This window comes from Aptenodytes forsteri, unplaced genomic scaffold (genome assembly GCF_000699145.1).
Source record: "Aptenodytes forsteri isolate BGI_AS27 unplaced genomic scaffold, ASM69914v1 Scaffold125, whole genome shotgun sequence".
Classification (NCBI taxonomy): Eukaryota; Metazoa; Chordata; class Aves; order Sphenisciformes; family Spheniscidae; genus Aptenodytes; species Aptenodytes forsteri.
In genome coordinates this window covers 3,713,456-3,740,375 of record NW_008794447.1, presented here as the reverse complement: position 1 = coordinate 3,740,375, position 26,920 = coordinate 3,713,456, and the positions used below count along the sequence as shown (strand labels likewise).

The window sequence follows — 26,920 nt, the reverse complement described above, 5'->3', positions numbered from 1 at the left end:
TATAAATTGAATGATAAATAATTATTGGTGCAATTCTAATGTTTGAATTGCTTAGCAAATCTGATAAAGCCAGGAAGAAAGAAGGAGACTCACGCTTCCAGTGTGAGGTGGTATCTTGAATTCCTGGGATATTTAGGGTTGTAGTGGTAAACAATTTAATCTCTAAAGAGCGATGCTATAACTAAAAGGGTGACTGCTTTTTCAGGCACAGAAAGCACCTCAGTAGCAGAATATTTAGAATGACTAGTAGTGGCTAAAAGTAATGCAAGGTTTGAAAATGTCTTACTGACATTTAGTTTGCTATTGTATTTGTCTTTCTTTTTAAACTTACTGTGGATAGAAATTAATAAGAACTAAAGGATAAATACCCGTGCAGTGGTATCTAGAATCTGTCTTCCTTCTATTTCCAAATTCAGGCAAAAACAAATTCAGAAAGAAGCATTTTTGGCAAGACCGTTGAGGAAACTTGCATAGGCATGTGCTTGGTACTACACTGCTCCAAACCACTGGATACTCTAATATAAAACTGGATTTGTATGTCTTACAGATGTGAAGCAAAAAATAATGGGCAACAACCTTTTCTTTTTCACAGCAGATCAGATTGAGAGGCTGTGGTAGTTATCTGCTATTGACATTCATACTTACACTGATTAAGGATTTTCAGGTTTCCCTGAAATTAGAAAGATATTTGCATTTCAGCTTCAACTTTTGCGCTTATTGGATAATTTTGAAACAGAAAATGTTTTCTGAAACAATCTTATACTTTCTTTTGACACAGCTGGAGTTGATATAAACTCTGCACTCATCTAAACGTAGACAGTGGAAGAAGAGCCAAATACAAATTCTGGCAGTGGATAATAATACGTCCTAAATCTATCGATTTTATTTTCCCTAATGAAAGGGATGTTACTTTTTGCTACACTGTGGAGACTGATTGAATTTGATTACTTGTTCAGAGTGTTAAGGAATGAGAAAGATAAAAGCGGTCTTACTTAGTTCTTAAAAAAAGCATATATATTGCAGTCAAATTCTTGCTAGGTTTGTGGCCTGGCAGGATAAGGGAACAGGCTACAAGCACTTCCGTAGGGACAACAGGAGGGGAAAAAGAGTCTGAGTCAGGGCTGTGTAGTAAGAAATTTTTCATAGCACTTTACAAAAATGCTATAGTGACAATACTTTATGATCTTTATTTCTTATTATTTTAATGTGTTTTTTCTCTTGTAGATAAAGTCTGGGGTAAAATTGAAATAGTATTGATAATATCCTTGCAACGATACTTAAAATTTAAAAGTTTCAGTTCTTCAGATAACCAGGATGCACTTCCGGTGGGACTGGCTGTGCCTGGGTGTCCTGATAATTAGCTCAGTGACCGCAGAAATTGAAAACGAAGAAACTCTTGATGCAGATGTTGAAGTGGAGGATTTTGACAAGCAGCCTCAAGAAGCTGATGTTGACAGAGATAAATCTTCCTTAGAGGTAAGATTACAGAAGTCTTTAGTTAAAGCTTGTTTAATTATAAGATACGTAGTTATAACTAGTAGAGAAATTGGTAGACAAATGCATTTAAAAAAGAGCAAGTTAATACACAGTTGACAACTGAGTGGGTGTCAAACCCACCAGTCTGAGTTTTTCAGTTGCTGTGTGTGACATGTAGGGCAAGCTTAATGAATGATTCTACTACGTCAAAGTGTAAAATCGGATCTCCTGCCTGTGGAGGAGAGTCACGAAGAAGTCTGTCCTTCAATCTAGATACAGAAGTATCTAGATGTAAGATGTAAGATCTAGATGTAAGTCCTAACGTGCCAATTCTACAGAAGAAAGCAGAAAGCATCTTGGTCTTACTGAGATTTTGACTTTAAACCAGTTTCTTGATTTCATCAGTCACAGCTGTCTTTTGACACAGTCTTTATTCCCGGAAAATCTTTCTGCATTTGTTATGCTGTACTTCAAAATAGATGTGGGCAATATTTATAAATTATTTTTTCAACTTTCTTTTTACTATGTAGCCCAACTGTAATGTGCCAAGTAGATAGGAAAACAGAATGGAAAACACGTATAGAAAGAAATAGGGAGGAAGCCAGAGAATTGGTGCAAGTTTAGTAAATTTTCTGGGTTTTTGTTACACGTAAGATGTGTAATGGTACTTCAGTTATGGGCTTTGAACGCAGGAGGGAATTTTTAAAATTCACAGATGTGAAATTGCTCACTGTTAGAGGGATGCGCCCAAACTATAGAAATGAGAGGGGCGGGGAAAGGTGTTTTATGCTGCTGGATGTTTCTAATGAACAAAATCTGGTGGTCTGTCTGGGTGGACTACTTCTGGAGGTATGATAGTGTATTTCAAATGAAAAATTGTAATTTATGTTAGAGCGTGTATCTGTACATGCCTCTTAGGTTGTGTACCAGACTCCGAAGCCATCTGGAGAAGTATATTTTACAGAAACCTTTGATGGAGTATTGGCTGGGTAAGTTTACGTCTTAAAATTATAAACTTTTCCCTTCAGCGGTTTAACTTAGAGTGCAGGACTTATTTTTGTATTCATTTTTCTGCTAGTATCTTTATAAAAATTAATTTTTACAGGGGTTAGAATTGGGAAGGCTGGTAATGCTTGCTCCAAATACGTCATAATGTTAAGCCGGACAGTTAACATTTCAGGTATGTTGCTATTTTTTGTGTTTTAAGGAAGCTTTTAATAAACTCTGGGTTTATGGACATTAAGAAAAATAATGTAATTTAAAGATTTAGCCAGCTGAGTTTAACTAGATGCAAGGTGAAGTGCGTAGCCATTACGCTGCAGTAGCAAATTCTTTCTTTCTCTTCACGTGCACTTAGGTATGTGTAAGACGGCAGCGCTTTCAGCATTATAGATAAAACCTCTTTTGGGGAAGACTTTTTTTAGCAGCTGTTTTATTTATTTTATTACTTCCCATACTCAATAAGAATTAGGTATTTGAGACTCCTGAAGTGTTCCTAGGTAGTTTGACCTTACTGCGTTGAAATTTTAGAAAAATCTTCAGGTTTAGCTCAACAATTCTTAGGCCAGAAATTTTTTCTTGTCTGTATCTTGTAAGTTTTCTTCCAACAGTGTGGCAATGAGTACCATGTAAACGTGGTCTGTATGATCACTGACTTTTCTTTTTTGAATCAAGCCAGGTTAGCATACTGTCACTGGCTCAAGTTAAGTAAGTGTGCATCCAGGTGGAATCTGTGAATGTAGTAGAAATCTCTTTAGTAAGAGCTGGTGTGATGAGTTGTTAGAGTACTTCTCTTGCTATGAGAAAAGCTTTTAAAATGTGAAAGCAAGTCTCTGGTTTTTAATGACAAATCGGGTCTTGTTACTGGTATATTTTTTCCTGTATACTTTGATGCTGTTGAACAAAAGAGCTATCTCTTGATCTGAGAAGAATAATGAAAAAAGATGTTTTCATATGTTACTAAAATTAATAGAACAAAAACTAACTTTCCTGTGAAGAGCCAGACGGAGAGGTGAAAGGACATGCAATATGATGCATTCATTGTCATAGAACTTAAAGCTGCCTATTTTTTACTTCCTGTGAGAAGACCTGAGATCCAGCTACTGTAGGAGTGAGGTTATACCATCATAAGACATGTATGTCTGTTGAGGATGCACGATCTAAACTGTAAACAAAATAACAGTAGCAGGCACCAGTAACTTTTGTAAGATTGAATCTTACTCCCTTTTTCCAATTGTTTCTAAACTGTTCTCTTCTGTAGAGTTACAGGGAACTTCAGGCCACTGAACATTAGTCTGTCATTACTCACATTATGTTCATTCATATTTTCTTATTTTTGTTTCATTTTTAGACTGAAATGTAGAAGGAAAATAAGTTAACAAGCTCCCGTCTTCAGTGTATCAAATGTCTTAATGATATGTCACTTCCAAATGTTAAGAAGTGCAATACAAAAGCAGTACCGATGATGACAGGAAAAATGATTAAATAGAAGAGGTGGTAATGAGTGTTAAAAAAATCGAAACAACTGAATACCTTGATTAACAAATGCAAAAACTTAACTGGGATACTTGAATGATATAATTCATCCCAATTTCTAGCTTCGTGAGACCTGCTCAAAGATTAGTTTGTCTTCCTACTAAATCTAATATTCAAAGCTTTAGCTACAATGCTTGGGATTTTTTGGTCTAGCTGTACGTAATTTACATAAGAACAAGAAGTATGGAACTAAGATGTATGAGAAAGTAAGCAGCATGTTGCCTTTCCTCTGTAAAATTGGGGAAAAGAGTACATATAAACTGACTAGGTAAATCACCAGGATAGAGTAGTTTTTTTGAGAACAGGCCTTGAAAATCTTCTGCATGACTTGTAGAGATGTTTTATTTCCTCATTGGTCTTTCTCCTGGTAGACCAAGGATCTAGTTTGCCATTTATACTGTGAAGCTTTTCCAGCATCTCTGTTAACAGTGAACGGATCTGACTGACATTTGAGCAGAAAAGATAAAGTATTAGTCTCTGAAATACTCCATGCAGAGGATAGTTCAGAATGAATGAAAATAGTTCTTTACAGAATTAATCACGAGAATGTAGTATTGTAGTTGATACAATGAAGAGTTCAGCAACACTGTTGGCTTAAGATACTCCTGTGCATGGCTCAGGATAGAACCACTGTATGACCAGATGAGGGTGGACTGCCCTTTTTTCTCCCCCCCAATGAATGCTTGGTGTGTAGGGTACGTGCATATCTTTTTGGTGACCTCAATTTGATAAGCTGAGTTTGCCTTGTTCATAGTATCAAGGAGATCAGGAGTTTGTTTGCACTTTTGGGATCCCCTGTGTGCAATACATTTGGAATCTGTTCAGTGCATTACTGCATTTCTCATTTAGACACTTCTACCTCTTCCTTTCGTCCTCTGCTGTGCGTGTGTACTGTTACTGTCAGATAGTGTTAAGGTTTCTTTGGGTGATTGTTTTCCTTTCCTTATCATATTGAAGGTTTTACACTTGAACCTTGCTATTTTTCATGTATTTTTGATATTATATGCATATGCAATATTCTTACATTCTGCCAAACTCAGCTTGTATATAAAACTGAAGTTTATTCAGAATCATTGAATTACTTCAGAGTTATAATTGTATATTCATTTACATTCTTAGGAAGTATTTTGAAATGCTATATTAGAGTAATCTATTTTAGTTTTTCTTTTCATGTTCTTTGAACTAGACAAAGTTCCATGATGCTGACCGTCAAAATCATTATCACAGGTTCACAGCCTAGAGGTGAAAGCTGGTTTTCCTGTGCTCGTTAAATAATACAGCTTTGCATAGATAGTTCAATGACTAGTACATCTTTTGGTTTAGGTGGGTGTTGTCTAAAACCAAGAAAGAAGACACGGATGACAATATTGCTAAATATGATGGTAAGCAGTTTTACTGTTTACTTCCACTATATAGTTTCTGATGTTCTGTTGCTCTTTGAGAAATAACTACCCCTTACACTGAACTTATCTTTGAAAACCTAGATGACATAAGTCAAAAATACTGGTTTGTATAATGACTGTTATCCTGAAACTGAGATGTGAAGTGTTGCTCTTTGGGTTACTTACCGTGAAGATGATTATTTTTGTCATCCCAACAATCTATTGCAATGAATGATACTAGAATACCCCCTGGTATCTGAATATTCAGTATTGATTGTTTATGAATAGTCTTTCTTGAGAACTGCCTTCTCTGAAATCATGTCAGAGAGATTTACCACTGCAATTTCAGTTGTTAAACATGTTTCTAAAGCAGCATATTCCATGTTGCTGTGTCTGTCCTACTGATTCATGGGTTGGTCTCCCAGTCTAGCCTCTGAAACAAAAAAGTTAAACTGAATGATGTTTTTCTTTAAAACACTTTTCCAGATTCTCTGTGCTTGAATGTAGGGTTCTCCAGTGGTTCTTATACAATTTATTCTTACAGTAGTCTTAAAAAAAAAAAAAATTGGAAAGTAATAATGAAAAAGTTGTTTTGATGGTTATCATCATTGGGGTTTGCACCTGACTTATAAACTCCTAGGCTAGAATTGCCTGCTTGAATGTAATTTTAAACTGTTTGACAGATGTGTGATCTGTGGCAATAATTTTGCAACCTGAATTTATTTCATTCAAGAGAAAGTGGGGAGAAGAAAAAAGTTTCTGCTGCAAAAGAAAAGTATTTGCTACTGCTCTTCTGTCAAATGAAATCAATTGATGTTAATGGAAACATTGAAGCAAACATAACTTGTAGGACTTAATGTGCAAAACAGTACAGAACAGATGTTTTTAGGTTTAGCAGTTACCAGGAATAACTGGTAAAAATAAAGAAGTTGCAGAGAAGATATCCATATAGATGAGATGCTTGTAAGAACTGATGTCTCTCTGCTTACTTGGCCTCATATTAGATAGAAATTGTCTCTAATGTCAAAACAGTCATATTTGCTTAAAGTCACCCAGACAATTCAACTTTAACAAAGTCTGTGGTGAAAAGACTTTTTTGAACTATTTTCCAATTTAATTTTTTTTTTGTCTTGTTGCTTTGCCTGGCATTATTGCTTGGTCTTAGCTTCCAGGAAGGAACACTATTGAAGAGGAGGGAATTTTCCTCCCTCCTGTTTAGCCGACTTAGAAGAAACTAGGGATTTGTTGTTGACGTACATATCTGCCCATCCTTAATGACCTTTCACAAATTGCACTTCACTTGAAAAAAAAAAAAAAAAAGGAAATAGCTGTTTCATTTGGATTTCACAGTTTATGAATCTTCTCTAAACCACATGCTGAAGAACTCATTACGTTTTCTTCCTTTTGTCCACGTTGACACAGGCTTTTTTCAAGATTACACTGAATTGTAAAAGTAGTCTTTCTTTTGCGCCGTGTTCATTCCTGGAAAAAAAATCAGTGAATCTTGTGCTGCTAATCTCTGAGAAAATAAAACTGCCCTTTTAGAAGTCTTGTTCTTTGGATATTGCCCACATGTGTAATCAACTGTATTCTTCCCAAGCTTGGTGAATTTATAACTATATAATCTTTTATTTTTAAAGCTGTAAGCTTGTTTGTTTGTCTTTAGGATCAAATCTGATAATTCTTAGAAAGACTTTGGGGGGTGGGGAGGTTTCATCTCCCATGTGATTAGATTTGACCTGAAAGACTCTAGTTCTATATAAGCAAGAGGGGAAGAACCATGCAGGTATCTAGCTTACGCAGTGCTTTCTGACTAATGCAGTTTGTGTCGATGGTAGGAATAAATCTAAAATCTGGAGAAACATTTTATGTTCCTCTAGGCATTGTGAGATACCACAGTCTAAAGATACAGATCTACAATATTAAAGTTTTCTTGTAGATTTCTGTAAATTTGAGAAGTGCAAGGAATAACTTCTACTTTGCACATGTGCCATCTTTAAAATATTGAAAGCTAGCATTATCTTAATTGGCTAGAACTGATATCTTTTGGTGAAATGGGAGAGTGGGCTTTTCTGTGCAGAGCTATGCATACCCAAAGTGTAGGCATCTCTTTAATTATGTGCCAATTTCTTAAGGCTGAAATAGATTTTTACAATAAAACTCATTAAATATGAATCAGAACTTTGAAACAGTCTCTATATTAACAATGCAAGCATTAGGCTTGAATAAAATGACATATCTGAACTGTATCAATTCTTCCATACAATATGGCAGTTAAACAGAAATCCAGTGGACATTGACACATGCTACAGGTTTGTGCAATAAACTTAATTAAAATGTTTTTACATAACAAAATTTATGTTAAATGTGTACTATTCAATTTCATTGGTTTATGCTGGATTATGGTAAAGATGTGGTTCTTTTCTACTTTGGAGTCCATGGCTGGCTTTTTTTTTTGTTCGTTTTAGTTGGAAAATTCTGTTTTACACATAAAACTGAGATTTTGATAGTTTTCTTTCTTTTGGCTATATCAATTATGAAACTGGGATATTTACTGCTGTAGAAACAGCTATTGGGGAAGGGGGGGCCCGGGAAGAAAAAGCTTGTCACTTGTTGTTGTTACAACTACTTGCACTCTTTTTCCCCTAAGCTTGCTTTCTTCCCTGCTGTCTGAGCCAGAACATTGGGTTAGATGGATCTTGGGCATGACACCGTTTTTTATTTTATCATCTGTGGAGCTGGAATTCTAGTGGTTTCTAATTCTTGAAAAGTGCTGGTTAAAACATTCTGTCACTGATTTGATAGAAAGATGTGAGCAGCAAATTTGTGTACCATGAATGGGTTTTTTTGTATTTGAGTGCTGTAGAGCAGTTAGTTTGGGGAAGTGTAAGCTGGACTTGAGTAATGTTTTGTATCCATGGTAGAATTACCAGTAATGAATTGGATGATTATTGTTTAACTTCTTTGACATCACATGTCAGGATTTCTTCGCTACTTTGGCAACTAGTCTTTATTTGCTGTTAACTCTTTGCTTTCAACAAGGCTATGATTTCTTTACTTCAGCCTGCATTTTTTTCAAAGACTCTCTGTGTGTGTGTGTGTGTTTTAGGAAGATGGGAAGTAGAAGAGCTGAAAGAAAATACAGTGCCTGGAGACAGAGGATTAGTGTTAAAATCGGTGGCAAAGCATCATGCAATATCAGCTATGCTAACAAAGGCATTTATTTTCGATAATAAGCCTTTGATTGTTCAGTAAGTAATCCTGCAGATTTTTTACTTAGTATTTATTATTGTTAAAATCTTTCAGTCAAGAAAATAATGTGAATCCGTGTAGAAAAATACTGACTTCCATGTAGCATTGACCTATCATATCCAGAGCTCTCAGAACTGTAAGTATGAATGATTTAATAATCAAGTAAGATTGTAGTACAAGTATTAAGAAGTGGTATTTAAACTCTTTTGAAATATTTTTTGACAGAAATCTAATATTTTACAAGATTGCTGAAAAAGCTAATTAATTTTCAGTCTTACTCTAAAAGATCTAAATCATGTGTCGTTTGAGTACAGTGTTTTTCCACTTAAGGAATACTTCTGTGTAGCTCCATAAAAGCAACTTGAATCTTGAATGCATTATAGCAATATTAGTGATGATGAGCACCATGGCAATATGACTGCTTTTTTCTGATATTCAGACTTGCTTTGTTGTACTTGCAGACATATCCAGGTAACTCCTCTGGCTAAATTCAGTGTGTCATATGGGCAGTTTCAAAGACAGCACAAACTTTCTACAACTCTTGCCCATTTCTACTTCACTTTGATACCACCTTGAAACTTTCCTTACTGGTGATACCAACTGTAGCAATTGCTACCATGGCGTTTTTTGACTGACATCGCTGCTGCATTAGCTTGTGTGGCAATTAAAACCTTTTGGTCATGTAGAAGTGTTTTGACAGTAGTGACTAATACACAGTCTTAATGTATTCATAATTAGAACTGCAGATTAGAAGCTAATTTGTATTTGTCTGATACTTGGAATGTTTTTTTTAACTTGTTCTTTGCCCAGATATGAAGTGAATTTTCAAGAAGGCATTGACTGTGGTGGTGCATATATTAAACTTCTCTCCAGTAGCGATGACTTGAATCTGGTATGTCCTCTTAGTTAACATTTGCTATCAGTTGTTCACTTGAGGAATGCATAATTGTTCTTGTGAAAAGTCAATAAGAAATTAATTCTTAATGCATCCTAAATTCTTAAAAGCTTCCCCAATGTCTAAGCAGAAGATTGGGCAAGATAATATACATATAACTTATTATGTATACACAAAATCTTTGGAGTTTTGCATATTTTACTGGTGGAATATTCGATAATGTTATTCTTGTTATAATTTCCATTTATTTTAATGAAACTTACAGGTAGTCTAAAACTTAAAGTAAGCTATTAAGATCTATATTCAGACAAGAAATCTCAGAATGTGAATTTCGGAAGGTTAGAATGAAGAGTTCGTTGTGATTAACATACTCCTCTTAGTTCTGCATGAGTGATGTCTTACATCCAGGACAAAGGACTTTTGTGTCTGGTTTGTTTGACTTTCTGCAATAATAGAAGCCATAGAATCTCAACTCATAACTTGTGAAACAGGTTTTTTTTTTTTACTGCATGGCACACAACATGGCATCTTAGAAAGGGCCTCAACTTGGATTTAGAAATGGCAAGTGATGGAGAATCTCTGTTCCCAGGAAAAGGTCTGAATGGTCACGTGTGGAAAGATTAACAAGTGCCTTAGTATGTTGGACCATTTTGTAAATTGTTTCTCAGTATATTGGTGTGAACTTGCCTGCCTTTTCCAAACTTGTCCACAAAACTCTTTATTGCTATGCCAATGCAATCAGGTATTTCTAGCTTAAAATGCTGCCTGTTCTAGCCAAGTCTCAGTTCTGGCACATGCGAACTGGTTGTTTCTGCTTTTGATATTTCTGCCACTACACTGGGGTGTAGATATAAGCTGTCTAGCCTGTGATGGAGGATATTTTAGCAACTTTTTTTTTTACATTCAGAACTGGCAGTGAATTGTGGCCTAGGAGCTTGTGCAACGCAAATGTTGTGTTGACAGAGTAGGGATGGCCGATTATATATGACAGTTGCTGCAGCTCCTTTGATGGGAGCTGGTGCTTTTGGTATATAGCAGCAGTTACAGAATAAGATTAGCATTTGGACAGACTTGGAATGACCAGTGTGGATTCAGAATGTTACATCATGAGCTAGGAGGAGCTTGCGTTGTCTCAGCAGTACAAACATGAAGTGATAAAGGTACTTCCAATCCTGAAGCAGGTTGCTGCGGCCACTTAAAAAGCTGACTACCCTAACTGCTACAGGTTTGTGGCTAATTGGTATTGTTGAGCCAACATTCAGTAGTACAGTGACAGAAGTTTGCAAGGCAATCACAGTTACAACCTGTATAGGCTATAGAAGTTGTTGGGTTTGAGATGCATCAGGCTATACTGTTTGCTCACCAATATTTGGTAAGCTAGAAAGGCAAGCTCATGGAAAAAACTTGTAAACAGAAATGTGGGCAGAATTATCATTTCTTCTCTGGGTAAGATTTTTCGTCTGTGCTTTTATCCCTGAGACGTCTGTGCCTACTGCTGCTGCCTTGACCCATGAGGCCATAACCTTGACTTCCAAGTACTGAGGAGAATAGCAGTGAAGTGTGATGCCCTGTGTATGTGCAAAATGGAGAGGAGATTGCTCAGGACAGGCTCAAGACATTGCTTGACCTGACCGGCAAACCAGCGGTCGGGAAGAGCCACTTAACAGTGGGACCCTTCATGAGATATAAGGGATAATATGTACCTCTGCAAGAGTCTAGGAGATGGCGACAAGCATAAGAAGTTGCTTGTAAGCATTTCTAAGATGTACTAATAAAAGCTTTAGTGCAACTTCCTAGTGCTCTTCCTTTTTCCTAAAATTTATATGCCAGTGTGTGGTTTACGCTCAAGTAACTTGAGTACTAATAGATAAGTATTAAAAATACAGACTGCAAGAAAGCAAGTAGAGGCATGACATCTTTCATAATGGAAAGATGTGTAAATGATAGTAAAACTGAAAAGTTTTACATTTTTAAAAAAGGTGTGAGAGCAAGATATTCAGCTCAATTACACATGAAACTGTAATTCTCCAGTACTGTTGTCTTACTAGAAGGTAAACCAGAAGACAGCAAATGCAAAATTTGCCTGTTTATGGCCTGGCTCACAATTCATCCTGTACTGTTTTTGGAGTTTTCACTGGCTGTGTGATGAGGTAACTTAAGAGTCAATGTTCTCTTTCTTGGTTTTTTTTAACTTTAAAATGGGACATGTCTCAATGCTGTATGTATGTTTAGAATAGTCAATTATTGTTAATTCTTAGCAGTGACATTTTCCTAAGGCTGTTCAATGTTGTAGAAGGGACCAAACTTAAAATACATGCACTTCTGCATGCACTTTACTTTGCATTCAAAAAATTTAAAAATACAGACTAATTTCAAACAATACATTTACATCAGAATATTTCTTTCAAGAAGAAAACTTACAGGAATCAAGTGGTCTTCTTCCTTCAAGCAATTGCTTAAGAATGTAAGGCAGCATGTTACTGCGTATTTCAAATACAAAAATCATACAAATAGTTGAAAAATACTGACGTATGTAAACAGCTTACTGCAACATACTGTGAAGGAGAATATCTGATATTTTCAGGGTTTGTTGTTGTTGTTATTTAATGTGGAGCAAGAAGACTGATAAAATCCTGGATAATAATACCCTGGGTTTTTTCTTTATTGAAAAATAAAATTGATATAAAGAACAGTAACTAGTTCCCTTCCATCTTTTAGTGTAATGTTTGTAGAAGGTTATAGATATTTGGGTGTTTTGATTTGTGACAGGCTTTTCCACTTAACGTAAGGGTAAGGTCTAAATAAATACATTCATCTTGCCTTGAAGAGGCTTAAGTGATCTCTATGGTTAGTCTGTTCCCTGAGAACAGAGAGCACCCAGCAGCCCAAGAGGACTGTTCAATTCCTTTCATGATTTACCCTACCAGTTTGCAGTTACCTTTTAGAAAAAGGTAACTATGCTGTATACCTCAGCATCAAGGAAAAGAAGTACCCAAAATGACTTCATAAAATGTACAGTATAACACATGCTCAGCTTTCTTGCTTCTACAGGAATACTTTTTTGACAAAACACCTTATACTATTATGTTTGGACCAGATAAATGTGGAGAAGATTACAAACTACACTTTATCTTCAGACATAAGAATCCTAAAACTGGAGAATATGATGAAAAACATGCAAAACGTCCTGATGTAGACCTAAAAAAATTCTATTTGGACAAGAAGACGCATCTATATACTCTTGGTATTGTTTAATTCTTATAAGTTTAAATTGGAAAGGAGAGATTAAAAATGTGTTTCTGTCCACTGAAGCTGGAGTCTGCTTTTTTGTTTGTAATAGTCTGTTAATTCTGAGGGGTGGTTGCTTATCGATTTGGGCTTAAATGATTATTTAATGACTGGGCTTAACTGCAGGACATAAAAGTGGCTTTGAAATGCTGCTGTTTAATATTCAATTACAGGAAAAAACATACCAGCCCTGGCCAGCCTTTAGTGTGAAGAATTGATTAATACTTTCAGTACTTATTGTGATAAAAATATTTTTGTTAGAAAGATATTAAAAAACCCACAACCGTCCAATATTCTAGGAAGGCATCAAAGTTCACGGGAATTCAGTTAAATCTGCAGCATGCCGCACACAACTCTCCTCCACATGTTAAGAGTTCTCTCCAACACCTGCATCTGCAGCAGTGTGCATGAGCAGATATGTTACCGCATTCTCTGAAGATGAATGAATGTGGGCTGGTTTTAATTCATGTGACATCTCTTTCTGTACCAATGAACAGTATAGCAGAGATGAAAGTTTCATTTCTTAGCTCTTTTTTTCCCCTTTTTCTAATTTCTGAGGAAGAATAAATAATCAGAGAAGAATGGGCTAATCTGTGGCATACTGCAAATCCAGCAAAATTGACTGCACTTTTGAACTTCTCTTGGATAATAATGGAAGGCATGTTCAACTGCTGCGCCATGGGCAAAACTTACTGTTCTTTTAAATAAATTACCATAGTGTGCCATAGCAAACTTTCACTTTTAGATAATAGGAATAAGTGAAACAAAACACTATTCTTGTGGTAAAGGAATGCATGTGTTCCTGTATGTGGGCTGTTCATTAGAAATGATGATTAAAGATACTTAAACTTGGTTTGCATTTATTCTGTTATAATTGTTCAAGTAGACTCCATAGAGCTGTGTGAATCTAATGCATTATGTGACTGATAACAAGTTTAAAAATCAGTTCTTTGTATTGTATCTAAAGTGATATGGGGTTTAATTTTTGCATTTATGGGTATTTTAATACTCTTGAAAACTGCCAGAGCTTCATTAGATATTATCAAACTGTCATTGTAAGACTTACTCTGGTTTTCATCACCCGTTTTTATAAAACTGTCATAAAAGTGGAATAGTATTTACTTTGAATTAATAATCTTTGTGTTGAATGGACATTTGAATGTACTTGTTAAGCACTTATAAATGTGCTCACTGGTTATTAGAAATGGATCTGGATACAACATCTGTTACTGAGTCTGACACTGTTCAGTTCTGTGACCCTGGCTTCTCAGTTACTCACACTTGCTAAAATACTTAAACATTTGAAGAGAATTTTCTGTATTCGCAGTCTGGCATTTGAGGGAAATGGCTGTCAGATTTGAATCAGAGAAAATAGTGCTTTGATGATCCTTCAGCTGTGTTACTGATGCAGTTCTTGTGTTTCCATGCTTTCAGGTGTGAAATTGTAATTTGGTAGCAGAGATGCTTTTTGGGGCAGACGTTTGTCTTTCATTGTCTGTGTTTTTAAGTAAATGAATAAAGCAGAATTTGGACAAGTGGTAGGCTTTTGAAAAATCTCTTAGAATGTGCTTGGATGCATTTCAGCAATTGAATTTGCTAGAGATTTCATTTTTGGGGGCCTGATACTGGTCATACAGCCCCACACTAGCAACTTTAATGTTTTGTGTCCAGATCCAGTACCTGGGTGGGAGAGTCTGTCTCCTGCTCTGCTAGTGAGGATCCTGTTTGCCATTATTTGTCTAAGTCTGTGCTTATTATATAGGTTTTAGTTAAAGATATTTGTAGAATGAATGCCTCCCTTATTTCTTTAATACAACTTTCTTCAATTTAGTGCTAAAACCAGATGATACATTTGAAATGTTAATCGACCAATCAGTTGTCAGTAAAGGAAGTCTTCTTGAGGATATGGTTCCTCCAGTAAACCCTCCCAAAGAAATAGAGGATCCTAGTGATAAGAAGCCTGATGGTTGGGATGAGAGACCAAAAATACCTGATCCAAATGCTGTCAAACCAGATGACTGGTAAGGAGAATATTTTTATCTGTACAGTACCTTTTACATGCAGGTTATTCATTTGAAAGATTTGCCTGGTTTTATTTTGGTTTTTTGCTAATGACAATTGGGATATGTTTCACTACTAAAAGCACTAAAGTTTGAAAACATAATTGAGGTGGGTACAAGGATCTGGTCATCTTCTAATGAAAGAAATAATTGTGCTTTTTGCTGATTTGTACCCTCCGTGGTTGCAATTAATAACTAAGATTACTATACCTGAAAGATTAGGAAGAGAGGGCTTTTTTTCACCATAGTCTTAACTTACATTCAGTGATTTCTACTTCTTTCTGTGTGAACTGCTGTTCATGTGGCAACTCACAAAGAGGAGGGAAAAACTTAATGGGAACACCTGACTGACACCTGCCAGTTGATGGCAGCAGTTTCTGGGCTAAGTAGTACTTTGAAACAATGTAAATATAATTCAAATATTTATAAACAGATAATTGGGTGTCTAATTCTCATGATCAGTGTGTCTAATTCTGTTGTGCCATTGAAAAATCATCCCTTTCATGCCAGTTACAGTCCTCTGAACAGAACATTGGTTCAATGTCAGGCTGCTGTATTTTCTAACATAAGCCTGTAATTGAAGGGATGAAGATGAGCCTTCCAAAATAGAAGATCCTGATGCTGTTAAGCCTGAAGGATGGCTTGATGATGAACCACAGTATGTTCCAGACCCTACTGCAAAAAAACCAAAGGACTGGTAAGAACTTGAATAAGTGCAGGTTGTTAACCTGTCTTGTAGATAAGCCTGCCTGTTCTCTGTGGCAGATTGAGTTGTGGATCAGAAGTCAATGTAAATCTCATTGTCTTTTGAGGTAGTAAGTTGGAATGTGTAAGGTATGGCCAAATATTTATTTTTCCGGGGGGGGGGGGCTGCTTTTAGAAAAACATGAACATGTCAATTGCCTTTTTTTTTCCTGAAGATATATAAACAAAAACAGAATATGAAGGACCCCTTTGAAAGAATTTGCTACAATGTTAAACCATGAAACAGTTTAAGTTGATAACTTGAAATCATCATATAATAGTTTCAAAGGGATCTCTAAGGGTCTTATGGAGAAGTGTTTCAAGCTGTCTGCAGCTGCGGGAATATAATTGCATTCAGTCATGCTGTGGTAGTTATGAACATGTGCCCTTTAAAAAAAAAAAAAGGGTGTTTATACTGTTGGGTAAAGTTCTGTGAGCTGGTCAAAATTCTGAGGTGGTTGTAGCAAAATGTGTATGGACCCTAACTTCAGACTGACTCTAGTGTTCAGACCAGTCCGATCTCAAACCAGTTGTTTGTGATTTTTTTTTTCTATAGGGATGAAGAAATGGATGGGGAGTGGGAAGCCCCTCAGATCCCTAATCCAAAGTGTGAAACTGCACCTGGTTGTGGACACTGGGTGCGTCCAATGAAGAATAACCCAAACTATAAAGGAAAATGGAAAGCACCTATGATAGATAATCCTAACTATCAGGTAATAACAATATTGTAGGTTGTTGTTAAAAGGTACAGAGTTCAACAGAGCAGGCAAGTCAAAGTAGTATATTTATCTAGGCTTTTTTACAGTATATTTATATTTTAGAATGAGTCTGAATACCCTCACTAAACACTTTGAGCTTTTTTGTATTTAATTTGCTTTTTTTTTTTCTTTAAGTATACTGGAAAATAGAAATGCTTCCTGTATTAAAACAATTTCTGTGTTAAAAGTTGCTTTTGCAACGATTTGCACTGGTACCACTTATTTAACGTGCTCTGTAGAATTGTATTCTGAATTATGTTATGGTCTTTTTAAATGAACAATTTTTTTTAATTAAAAAATTATACCTTTCAGTCAGCAGATTGACTTACTAGTTCAGTTTTAGTGGAAGCATCAATTTTGGATAATTAAATTCCCCTCCTCCCCTCCAGATGTAAGAGGTAATCAGTTGGATATTAAAGAGAGTCACTTTGTATTAATTATGGCTGGGGAGTACTTGAATCTGATTTCTTTGAGCTTAAGATCCTAAGCACGTTTGTAAACAAAATCTGGCTCTAATTTGCACAGGTATCATAAGGCTGAATTTTCCTTCCCTAAAATTTTCCCTAACACTTCTGGTTACAGTAGCTGTCAGTTTATATATATATGTACACACACACACACATATATATATATATACACACACACACACTCTGGAAGGGACTATGTGGATCACGGGACGTAGTTCCCTTGCAGTCTTAAGCCACCAGACAATAGATGCTTACCTCAGAAGATTCCATCACTGGCCACAAAATATTGACCAGTGCCCTTACAAAAATGTGTATGCTATATTGATGAACAAAAGCCAAAACTATGTATTACATAAGGAGAGACTAGAGGAAGAAGTAATACCAATGTCTTACTTTCCGGTAGTATTGGGAAATTTGTTTCCTAGACTTACTCTAGGAAGTTTACAAAGACTGTGCTTGGAATCACCAGTACCAGGAAGAACAGAGATACTTCATACAGTCAGTAATGACTGTAACCCTGTATGGACAAAAAAAAAAAATTTGAGGTCTGCCCTAAACCAGAAAATTGAGACCCATCTGCCAAAATCCTATAGGCTATTTCCAGTTCTGTTTTTATGTAGCTTAAACTCTACTGCTTGTCTTCTTAAATAATGCATTTAAAATAGTTGGGAAGTTCTAATTATTTCAAAAAATTGTTTCAGTTTGTTTTTTAATGAGGTATAGGTAATGTGATTACTTTTTTTTTTTCCCTTAAAAGGGAATCTGGAGCCCTCGGAAAATACTGAACCCAGACTATTTTGAAGATCTTCACCCGTTCAAGATGACCACTGTCAATGCTATTGGTTTAGAACTCTGGTCTATGACATCTGATATCTACTTTGATAACTTCATTATATGTTCAGAAAAAGAAGTAGCAGATCGTTGGGCAGCAGATGGCTGGGGCTTGAAGAAATTAGTAGCAAGTGCTAATGAGGTATAAGCTTTACTACGTTCTCAATAGCCAAAAGCAGTGAGGAAGATGTGCTGTTGGAAGAATTTTCTGTCAATTAATGCTGACAGAATATTAATTTGTCTGCAATTAATAGTCTTGCTGAGTAACTATGATAGTTCTTTTTTCTTGTAGTTTGGCTTTTTACCTTTCCGAGATCAGTATCCTCTTGAAATTAAAAGTAAAATTTTATTTAAACACCTAGCGAGAAATTGGCTTCGTTATAGTTAGTGAGTCTTCTGCTGTTCGCGGTGATACTAGCAATTCAGTACCTGTCAGCAGGTGGAAGCTGAGTTAAACTCAAAGACCTTTTTTTCCTTTTCTTTTCACTTGTGGCTAACTCCATTATATATGTTCTTTAGATGTTTCCCTCCCATGAGGAATGGATAAATAGTCGTGTTTTTTCTGTTTAATAATTTTAGGCCTTTGGCTGCTTAGATGTATATATTATCCAGCTCTGAAAATAGTGCATGTGTGTTTATGGAGCTGCATCTGTTCTGTTTCTATGTGTGCATCCACATTTTGTTTGTATACTGCACTTGGCCAGCTGCCACAGTTTTTTCTAGATCTCTTTCCTATGCAGTAGGATGAACTTGTCCTGACATACGGGATCGTGAGCCCCTCTAGCGGCTGCCTTCACTGACTACAGTTTCTTTCTAACAGTCCTATATTTTCTTTGAGTGGTAAGAGCAGGCCTGCAGTTGTGGGAAGGAAACGATGGGTTGGTGGCAAATGTGGCCAATTCCTGACAGCTGCTGTTTGTCACAGGATGAGCAAGTAGCAACAGCATATCTGCCCATGCAGTTAGGAAAGCCGTCTCCTCCCACATCCTTGCCCTTTTCTGAAATGTTTGGGTTTATGTCTGGACCTGCATCTGTACCTGTACACACAATAGCAAAAAATATTCCCTTGAGTCCCCTCACTCCACTGTGCCTCTCCAACTTCCTACCTTAGTTGGTGATGTACCCTTTCCAGAGTTCTTACTGGACCAGGCACTTGCCTACCTACCTCTACTGTATAAGTCAGAACTGCGCTGGGAGGACAACTTACTCCCTCAGTAATTGGCTGTCAAAGGAGAGGACGTGGTAGTACAGATGGAGCAAGACATTGCTCTTCAGGAGGCTGGCTGCTGCTCTGAGGTTCTTGATGCTTTGGGAGCTTTCAGCTGAGTTAGCACAGCAAGGGGAAGAAATAGAGTAGCTGGGAAGGGTGTAAAGTGTGATGTTGCCAAGATGCCAAATGTCGCTTTACAAAATTGAGTAGTGGCCAGTCTAGTATGTTTGGAGTACCAGGTTTGTTCTTTCTTACTTAGCACCTGCTATTTATTTGCAATCTGTCAAGTTGTTACTTTACTAGTATTGAAATCCAATATTATCTTAGTCATGAAAAAGCAAAGGTAGAGAAGGGGTTTTTTTGGGCAACATAAAGCTTAAAATATATACAGTACACTTTATAAATGTATTGATGTATTGAGAGGGATGTAAATACAAAATCTTTTTTTTTTTTTAATTGTTTTTAATAAAGCCCGGTATGTTTAGTCAACTGGTGACTGCTGCGGAAGACCACCCATGGCTCTGGGTTCTCTACATCTTGACTTTAGCTCTCCCTGTTGGTCTAGGTGTGTTGTTCTGCTGGCCAGCAAAGGTTAGAGAAATTTAATATATTTTTTATTTGGTTTTATTCTTAATACTTTATTTGAAAACTCCTAGCATCTGTGCAACAATATGCACTTTTAATGTGCCATTGATACTACTTAGCTTATAGTGGTTTTTGTGTTTAATTCTTAATTTGAGTTTAAATGTAATTTGATTTTTAATTTGTTGTAGAAAACAGATGAAGATATTGACTTCAAAAAACCTGATATATCTAAGCCAATTACAAAGGGAGAACTAAAACCAGAGAGAGAGGAGTTAGAAGATGATGAAATAGAATTAGAAGAAGAAAAAGAAAACGAAGGTACTGCTGAAGATGGTAAGATAAGCAAGCCAGCTTGCAGTTTGATTAAATATAAAGACATGAATAGGACTAGTTCATGGATTGCATTGCCAATAATTACAACCAGTTATCTTGGAATTTGCAAAACCTGCCTTGCTCTGAGTCTTCTTTTTCTCTTTGACAACCTCCAGCAAGTGGCGTTCCATGGCTAATAGCTCTTTGAACAATACAAGCGGAAAGTAAGGCTCTCCTCAGTATTTTTTCACTTTCAAGAAAGTAACGTGCTTCTGACAGTCTTTTTATGTTTGTAGACAGTGACGTATATTTTCTCCCTTCTAAATATTTCATATATTGAACACATTTGAATGGTTCAGATATATGTACCTGAGGTGGTTAAAGTCACATTGTTGTCTTTAAACTGTGTCTGGAATAGCTTTAAGTCTTTAACATAAGTCTTTCTGCTTACTCCTCTGTGGGAGGGTTGTACCTTGAACTATTCTGTTGGTCACTGATGTTAGTAACCCTTGTTAAAGCCTGAAAATACAGAGACTTGAAATACTGAAGTCTGCTGCTTCCTTTGTGTTGCTTTCTAGCAATGCATTGCGTGCCTGCGGAGGTCTATCCTGCTGCCCCAAGGGAGAAATCAATCGTTCAGTAGGTTGAGCTATACTTCGGCATCCAAGGATAAAATCATCTTGTGTTACTACTATATCAAAGATTACTGGTACTACTCAACTATGGCTTTGATGTTCTGTTAGCATTTCCCTGAGTCTACAGTAATGAATAAAAAGCAAATCACCTAGCCTATAGTGCATTATCTTGACTTCCATGAGAAAATCCTTAGCCTCAGACCTCTGCAAGATTCTACCTCTTACTTCACTCTTCCTTGGTAGAAACAAGAAAGTGACAAGTGACTTGCATGGAAAGTTAGAAACCTAGCAGACGTGCATGGGTGGGTTTTTTTTTTCTTCGTACTGACATCACTTTGTATTACTGACTGAAACTTTGTGGTTTTTGTCTGTCTCTGCACTATGTTCCATGAGTGTTGATGGCTGCTGCCTGTATGACTTAAGTTTACTCAGCACCAGATGTTCCCATGCCAGTACTTAAAGAATTGAGTACGTTGTTGACACAATGCTTGCCACACCAAACTTAGTCCATCTGCCTTACCATTCAAGAGCCTTACCTAGGCATTTAATTATTTTAGTTATGCCACATATATTTTTTACATTAGCATAAATTGTAGGTACGGTATTTCAGCATTGTACCTTCCTGCATTTTTCCTTTTGATCTTACTCTACTTTACCTGCTCCTTGTTCCTGAATTACAGAATCTTTTTCTTTTACACAGTCTTGATGCAAATCATAGATACGTTTTGTACCTAATATGCTACTGCTGCAAGGCTGTCTGTGATACCTGAATTCCAATATTCTTCCGTTAAGTCAGTCAGTTAATTTAGTTAATTACAACACATCGCTTAATAAATAATATGTTGAAGTGTGTGTTTGAATGTTAGAAATAAGGTCCAGGCAATCGCAGAGGAATACTGTTTAGATCCCACAACATTTTTAAAGAAGTCCACTTGAAACAGCTGTTCATGATGTTTCAAAAGTAGGTTCCATTTTAGACCTTTACTTTTAGTTACTGAACTGAACACAGAGTAAAACTAACATAGTTAGCTTTTGTATGACTATTCCAAGGTTTTCAAGTAAATTCTAGGCTTCAGAGGGAAGGATTACACTTTGCTGTGTCATATGACTGCCCGGTTTCTCTTTGTTTAAGAAGAATTGCTTCACTTCCCTTAGTTTCCTGTCACCTTTTACATTTTCAGGTTGAAATCGTCCCTTTTTTTTTTCTATCACTCTTGCCTCTTCATATCTGAAAGCATTAGGGAATTTGTCTTCTGCCTCCTTCTGCTGATTCTTTTTGCTACAGAGAGAAGAGAAATGGAGGAGACAAAAAGAGAGCTTATAAAGGATACAAAGAAGATGGGAAGGGAGGCTCCTCCTTCAGGTACTGGGAAAGGGAAGTAATTTGAGCCAGGACTTGAAAATGGTCTCTCCTTTCTGGTTTTTTCCCCTCTGCTTCCTTGTTGATGGTAGAACTTCAAGCTGGTGGATGCCAGCTTTCATCAGATACGGATGTGGGTTTCCTCCAAGATTTCTCAGTATGGTATCTGTACTTATAAATATTTTCTGCTGGTCTCTTTGGGTCCTAATAATCTCTACAATTCCTTTATAGTCATTATCTGCTGCTTTGTTTTCTGGAGTTGAACGTAATGGGGTTTGAGCTGTGGAATACTGAATGGCTTGAGATCCACATTTTATCATGGGGACATTAAAAAAAAAAAAAAAAAGAAAAAGCATGGCACAATTGGAAATTTCAGAAACATTTGTAGATTTCTTTGGCTCCAGTGAGAATGAGTTGCTGGCAGAGTGCTTCTTGAAGGGCATTGTCTGTGGGATTTACTGAATTATTTTGTTCTATGTCAGTTTTTGTGGCATTGCTAAAGGATGATGTGTTCTTGACTTGTCCGCTCATCTACTTTGTCTCCTTGCTTGCCTTGGCCTCTAGAAGAATATTCCAGGAAGTGAAAGAATGTTGCCAAGAAAGGGAATTTCAGGGGCACAGTCTGAACCTTCTTGTGAAGTTACACGTTTATATGAAATACTGATTAAATTAATATTGGACTAAATTAAAATCAATAACTTCAAATAGTATAGTTGTCCAGTTCTGGCTTTTACTACTTCTGATGTCTGAATTTTTGGGCTTGTTTTGTTTTTTTTCCCCTCTATTGGAATTAGTACTTATGGGAGGTGCTGCATTTGCATAATTTAAAATTTCTAATCTCTTCATTAGAATATGAGCAAAGGCTTTGTGAATTTTTGCCAAGCTCTTCTGTTAAGGGCTTACTTTTAGAACAGAAATCTCTGTCTACATCTATCTTAAACTATGGTCTCCATTTTTTTGTCATATTTCTCCTTTTGGTAACAATAGTAGAGACATTAGTGTAGACATGTATTAGGTATATTTACAGATGGGAAAACTAATTTCTTAGAGCTTCACTAATAGTTATGAACTGGTTGGCTCAATTTATAACTACAGGTAGGCAAAGTTTTTTTGGTACTCCTACAGAAGTCTCAAATATTTCAATAAATTAGGGTTTTCTAGATTTCGGTCACCAAGAATGAGGAGAGTTGCATCTTATACGTGACTACCATCTGAATTTATGTGGTTACTTTTGTTTCAGTTTTACTGAGCTTGAAACAGTAAGAATTGGGGGGTGGGGGTGAGTGTTGGCTTTTTGGTTTTGTTTTTTTTTTAACACTGAAGTAGTGCTTATGAGATGTAGGCATGACCTGACAAGGATAGAATTGAGCACTGCTTCGTCACTGTTTTTAACTGAGCCACTGGCAGACTGTTAAGTTGTAAAATGCCACCTTATATCCTTTCTATCAGATTCAGGTTTGATTTCTTGTTTGTTCTTGATAGAAAGTATTGCAAAGGGTACTCAATTTCTAGAAATTCTCACTTCAAGATCTCTGAAGTAAAGGAAGAGACTTGCCAAACCCCAGTAACTTTTCTTTGAATCATGCTGTGGTTGCTGAGGCTTAGTTCTTATGAGCATAGATACCTAAAATGCAGGCATGGGAGTGCCAGCTTGTAAGTACTGAAGCCCAAAGTGGAAATCAAAACAGTTGGGTGCCTGGCCTCCTTCACAAAATATGCAAAATATAGAGAGTTGGTTACCCTAGAAGGGAAACCTACGTGCTGATCAGAGAGCACCCTACAATTCGCAATATTTGGTGCGTGCACTGCTCTTTAGTGCAATGGCATGGCCTCAGTAAGAAGGTAGAAACCGCCTCTGTGTTGCTTAGCCTATAGTTTGTCCAGGGGATTCTGGAGAGTAAAAAAGTATTTTTTTTTTCTTCATTTTTTTCCTTTCCAGTCCCTGTCAGTTCAAAGGTCTGACTGACGCTAGGTCTCATAGAAAGCTTACTACTCTTTGTGAATAGTTTTATCCTAGTAGTACAAGCTGGACATACTTCAAGTGAGCTGAGAGGAGTATAGTGCTTTTCTGACTAGTTTCTGCATTGCAATAATGCATAAGAAGGGGTTAAGCACAGAGCTGCTTATCCCTCAACCAAAACAGTATGTCAAAAGAATTCCCTGCTGAAAAGGGGAGTTCCCTTAGGATGTAGGCATCCCCCATGGTGGATGACTGGTAACTGCAATATTGTACTTCGCTCTCTAAGTCAGAACTTAGTCAGAGTTGGGATGCCTGACTTGTCCTATTTTGTACTCCAGTCTCAAAACTGGCTAATACAATACTTGGATTTAAGGACTTCCCTAAAGGAAACCAACTTAAGGTCGTCATTTTAGTAGGTCACTTACAAGTCTGAAGAGAGTATGTGCTATTGTGAAAAGAGGCTAGGCTGAAGCTGTTAAAATTGGTTATTAAACCTGACAGTGATCAACTTCTACTAATTCATGAGAATTCTATTCTCTGTATCACAGAGATGTTTTTATGGGTTATTGTAAACAAGTAGTTCATTCTAAGACTGAAACTGGCTTCTTTTCCTTACTAATGTATCTGGATATAGTGCATTTTTAATATAGTTCTGTTTACAAAGTAAAATTAATTTCTTCTGCAGAAGATGAGGGTGAAGGTGGTGAAGATGATGATGATGATGAAGAAAATGAAGTTGCAGATGGAAGTCAAGAAGAAGGTGATAAGTCAAACAAATCTGGTTCAGAAGATGAGGTAAGTTTGGGGATTTTCCCCTATTTTCTCCTTGCCCTTGTCTAACATAGCAGTTCTAACTAAGCCTAGTTACCTACAACAAGAGTTTTTCTTCTGTTGAGCCATAAAACAAATCATGAGGTGGGGATGTGTTTTTATTTGAGTTTGTCACCTCAAATGCTCTGTATAGGTTTGTGAAACATGTCTCTTCCTGTGTAATTTTGGCTAGGAGGTGATATTTGTTGTAAAATACAGGTATAGTATAGAAGTGATCATGCAGGTCTCTAAACATGAAACATCTTTTACAGTATAGTTTTTTTAACAGGTTATTAAATGAATCGCAAGTCTTGAAAATTTGGATGCTGCAGTAGGTGTCAATTTCTCTTTATCATGCTACTTAATTGGTGGAACATGTGCTTCTAACCAAATAGCCTTTCTGTGAGACCTAGAAGAACCTTAAGCTTTCAGTTACCTTTTTTTTTTAATTCCAAAATAAGGTTTTAAGCAAAATGACCATACTGGTTTTGAATTCAGCACCTGCAGTTTCATTTTTCTTGTGCCAATTAATCCAGTCAGCAGATAATCTATAAAATGTTTTCAGAAAATAACATTGTCGAATGGAATTTGTGTGTGCTTTTCTTACTTGTCAACTACTCATTATCCTTTCACTTAGAAACGGTGGTATGTCTGAAATGCTTTAGATCCACCCACGGTATTTCTGTTGGTCATCTTGTGCTTGTCACTCCCTAAATGAGTGCCTTCCCAGATTAGGGGAGTTGTTTAGTGCACTGTTAACTCCTTTTCATATAAAACTCCTCTAGGAAACTGTACTTTGCATGAAGTTGCATTGTGTCAGCAGTGAAATTCTTCATTAATTACCCCTTATTCAGTACTTCCTCTTCCTGTAAGAAGGTGTTTTTTTTTTTTCCTTGTACACTTACCTAGGAATACAGTATCTGATGAACCCCATTAAGATGCATGTGACTTGGTGAAAGCAATAACAAGATCTGAATGTGTGTATGCCATTACACAGTATCACAGTGAGGTTATGGCTTGCTCTTCTCTGGGTATTTTCAGGCCGTGCAAGTTTCTGTCATGAGTTAGCTAGTGACCTACTTGGGAGATGTCATGCACACCATGTCCTCATTCAGGTTGTGCTGCATTCTGTGAGCTGTTTCTTCTGAATGAGGTGCTTGCCATTAGGTGATGCAGGAAAGTGAGGAAGCAATGCATTGTCTGAGAACGGAGTTCATGTTGGAAAGGCTTTTCATGCGCCTCTGTAAACTAACTGCTTTTAAACTGAGAAGAATACATCTGATTTAAGAACAGTCTGTTCTATTTGTAGCTTTCCAAAGGTGGCAGTTAGAATGTTTTAAATGCTTCTTGCTTAAGAAGTGGAAATTAAAGTTAGCATAATACGCACTTTAAGGAAGTTGCCAAATTCATTAAAAAGTCACTGCTTTTAAACCAATGAGTAAATGGGCAAAACCAAATTTCTGACATCAGTTTAGATGTCGTATTCTCTTCCTTCTCAATATGGAAAGGAAAAGTCTTCTACCCGCTTTATTTATCATTAGATTAGTATTGTGGAAAAAAAATGTCCTATCACTTAAGTGTTGCACTTAGTGATAATATGACTGGGGGGGACGGGAGGAGGAATAAAGTAACATGCCAGTTTCAATAATTAAAATTGGTTTAAAATTTGAATGCTGAATTTTTTTATTTTCTTTTTTCAGATGAAAGAAGCTGATGAAGGCACCGGTTCTGGAGATGGTCGACTGAAATCAGTGCGCAAAAGAAGAGTACGAAAGGACTGAGTTACTTCCAGCTAGTATTTGTAGGTCTAGATAATAGTAACTTCTGGTATGCCACTTCAGTGGGCCTGACAGCATGCAAGTTCCTGAGATTTGAAGGAAAAAGGCGAACTCATTGCTACTTAAGCTCCTATTTTAAGTCTCTAACCTCTTTTAACCTTCCCAAACTTCCTTGATTCCCCTTTTTTTAAGGAGAAATACTATTTGTGAGGAGTTAGCTGATGTTTCGAATTCAGAATAAAAGTGGAATTACAAGTTGGCCAACTGATTTTAAGGTGAAGATTCTTAAGATTTGAAGACTCCTAGAAATTAGTATTAGTTGGAGATAAACTTACTCTAAATATTTTTTAGAAACATAATAAATTATAATATTTTTGCAGCTCTAGCACAAAATAACTGTTTACACTTTTCGGCTAAAAGAGGATGGTAGTATAGACATAGCATCTCTGGCAGTTCACATTGCTATGAGAAAAGGTATTTTTTTCTGTGCAGAGCTAAATGCAATAATTGTTTTTGTATGATGATTTAGTGCTAGCAACAATTTTTATTGTAAATTATTTTAGTTGATCTTGTTACATGGGT

At 36.5% G+C, this 26,920-nt stretch overlaps 1 protein-coding gene across 1 annotated transcript; it reads left to right on the top strand.

Moving 5' to 3' along the window:
• Positions 1-1,308: 1,308 nt before the first annotated feature.
• On the top strand, positions 1,309-26,920 carry CLGN (calmegin). The gene is made up of 15 exons (XM_019474874.1): positions 1,309-1,476; positions 2,395-2,465; positions 5,335-5,393; positions 8,503-8,644; positions 9,456-9,537; positions 12,592-12,784; positions 14,660-14,849; positions 15,472-15,585; positions 16,189-16,345; positions 17,615-17,830; positions 19,370-19,489; positions 19,672-19,801; positions 21,716-21,793; positions 24,436-24,545; positions 26,261-26,920. Exons 1-15 carry the CDS (start codon positions 1,315-1,317, stop codon positions 26,339-26,341), a joined length of 1,905 nt encoding a protein of 634 aa, XP_019330419.1. The 5' UTR covers positions 1,309-1,314; the 3' UTR covers positions 26,342-26,920.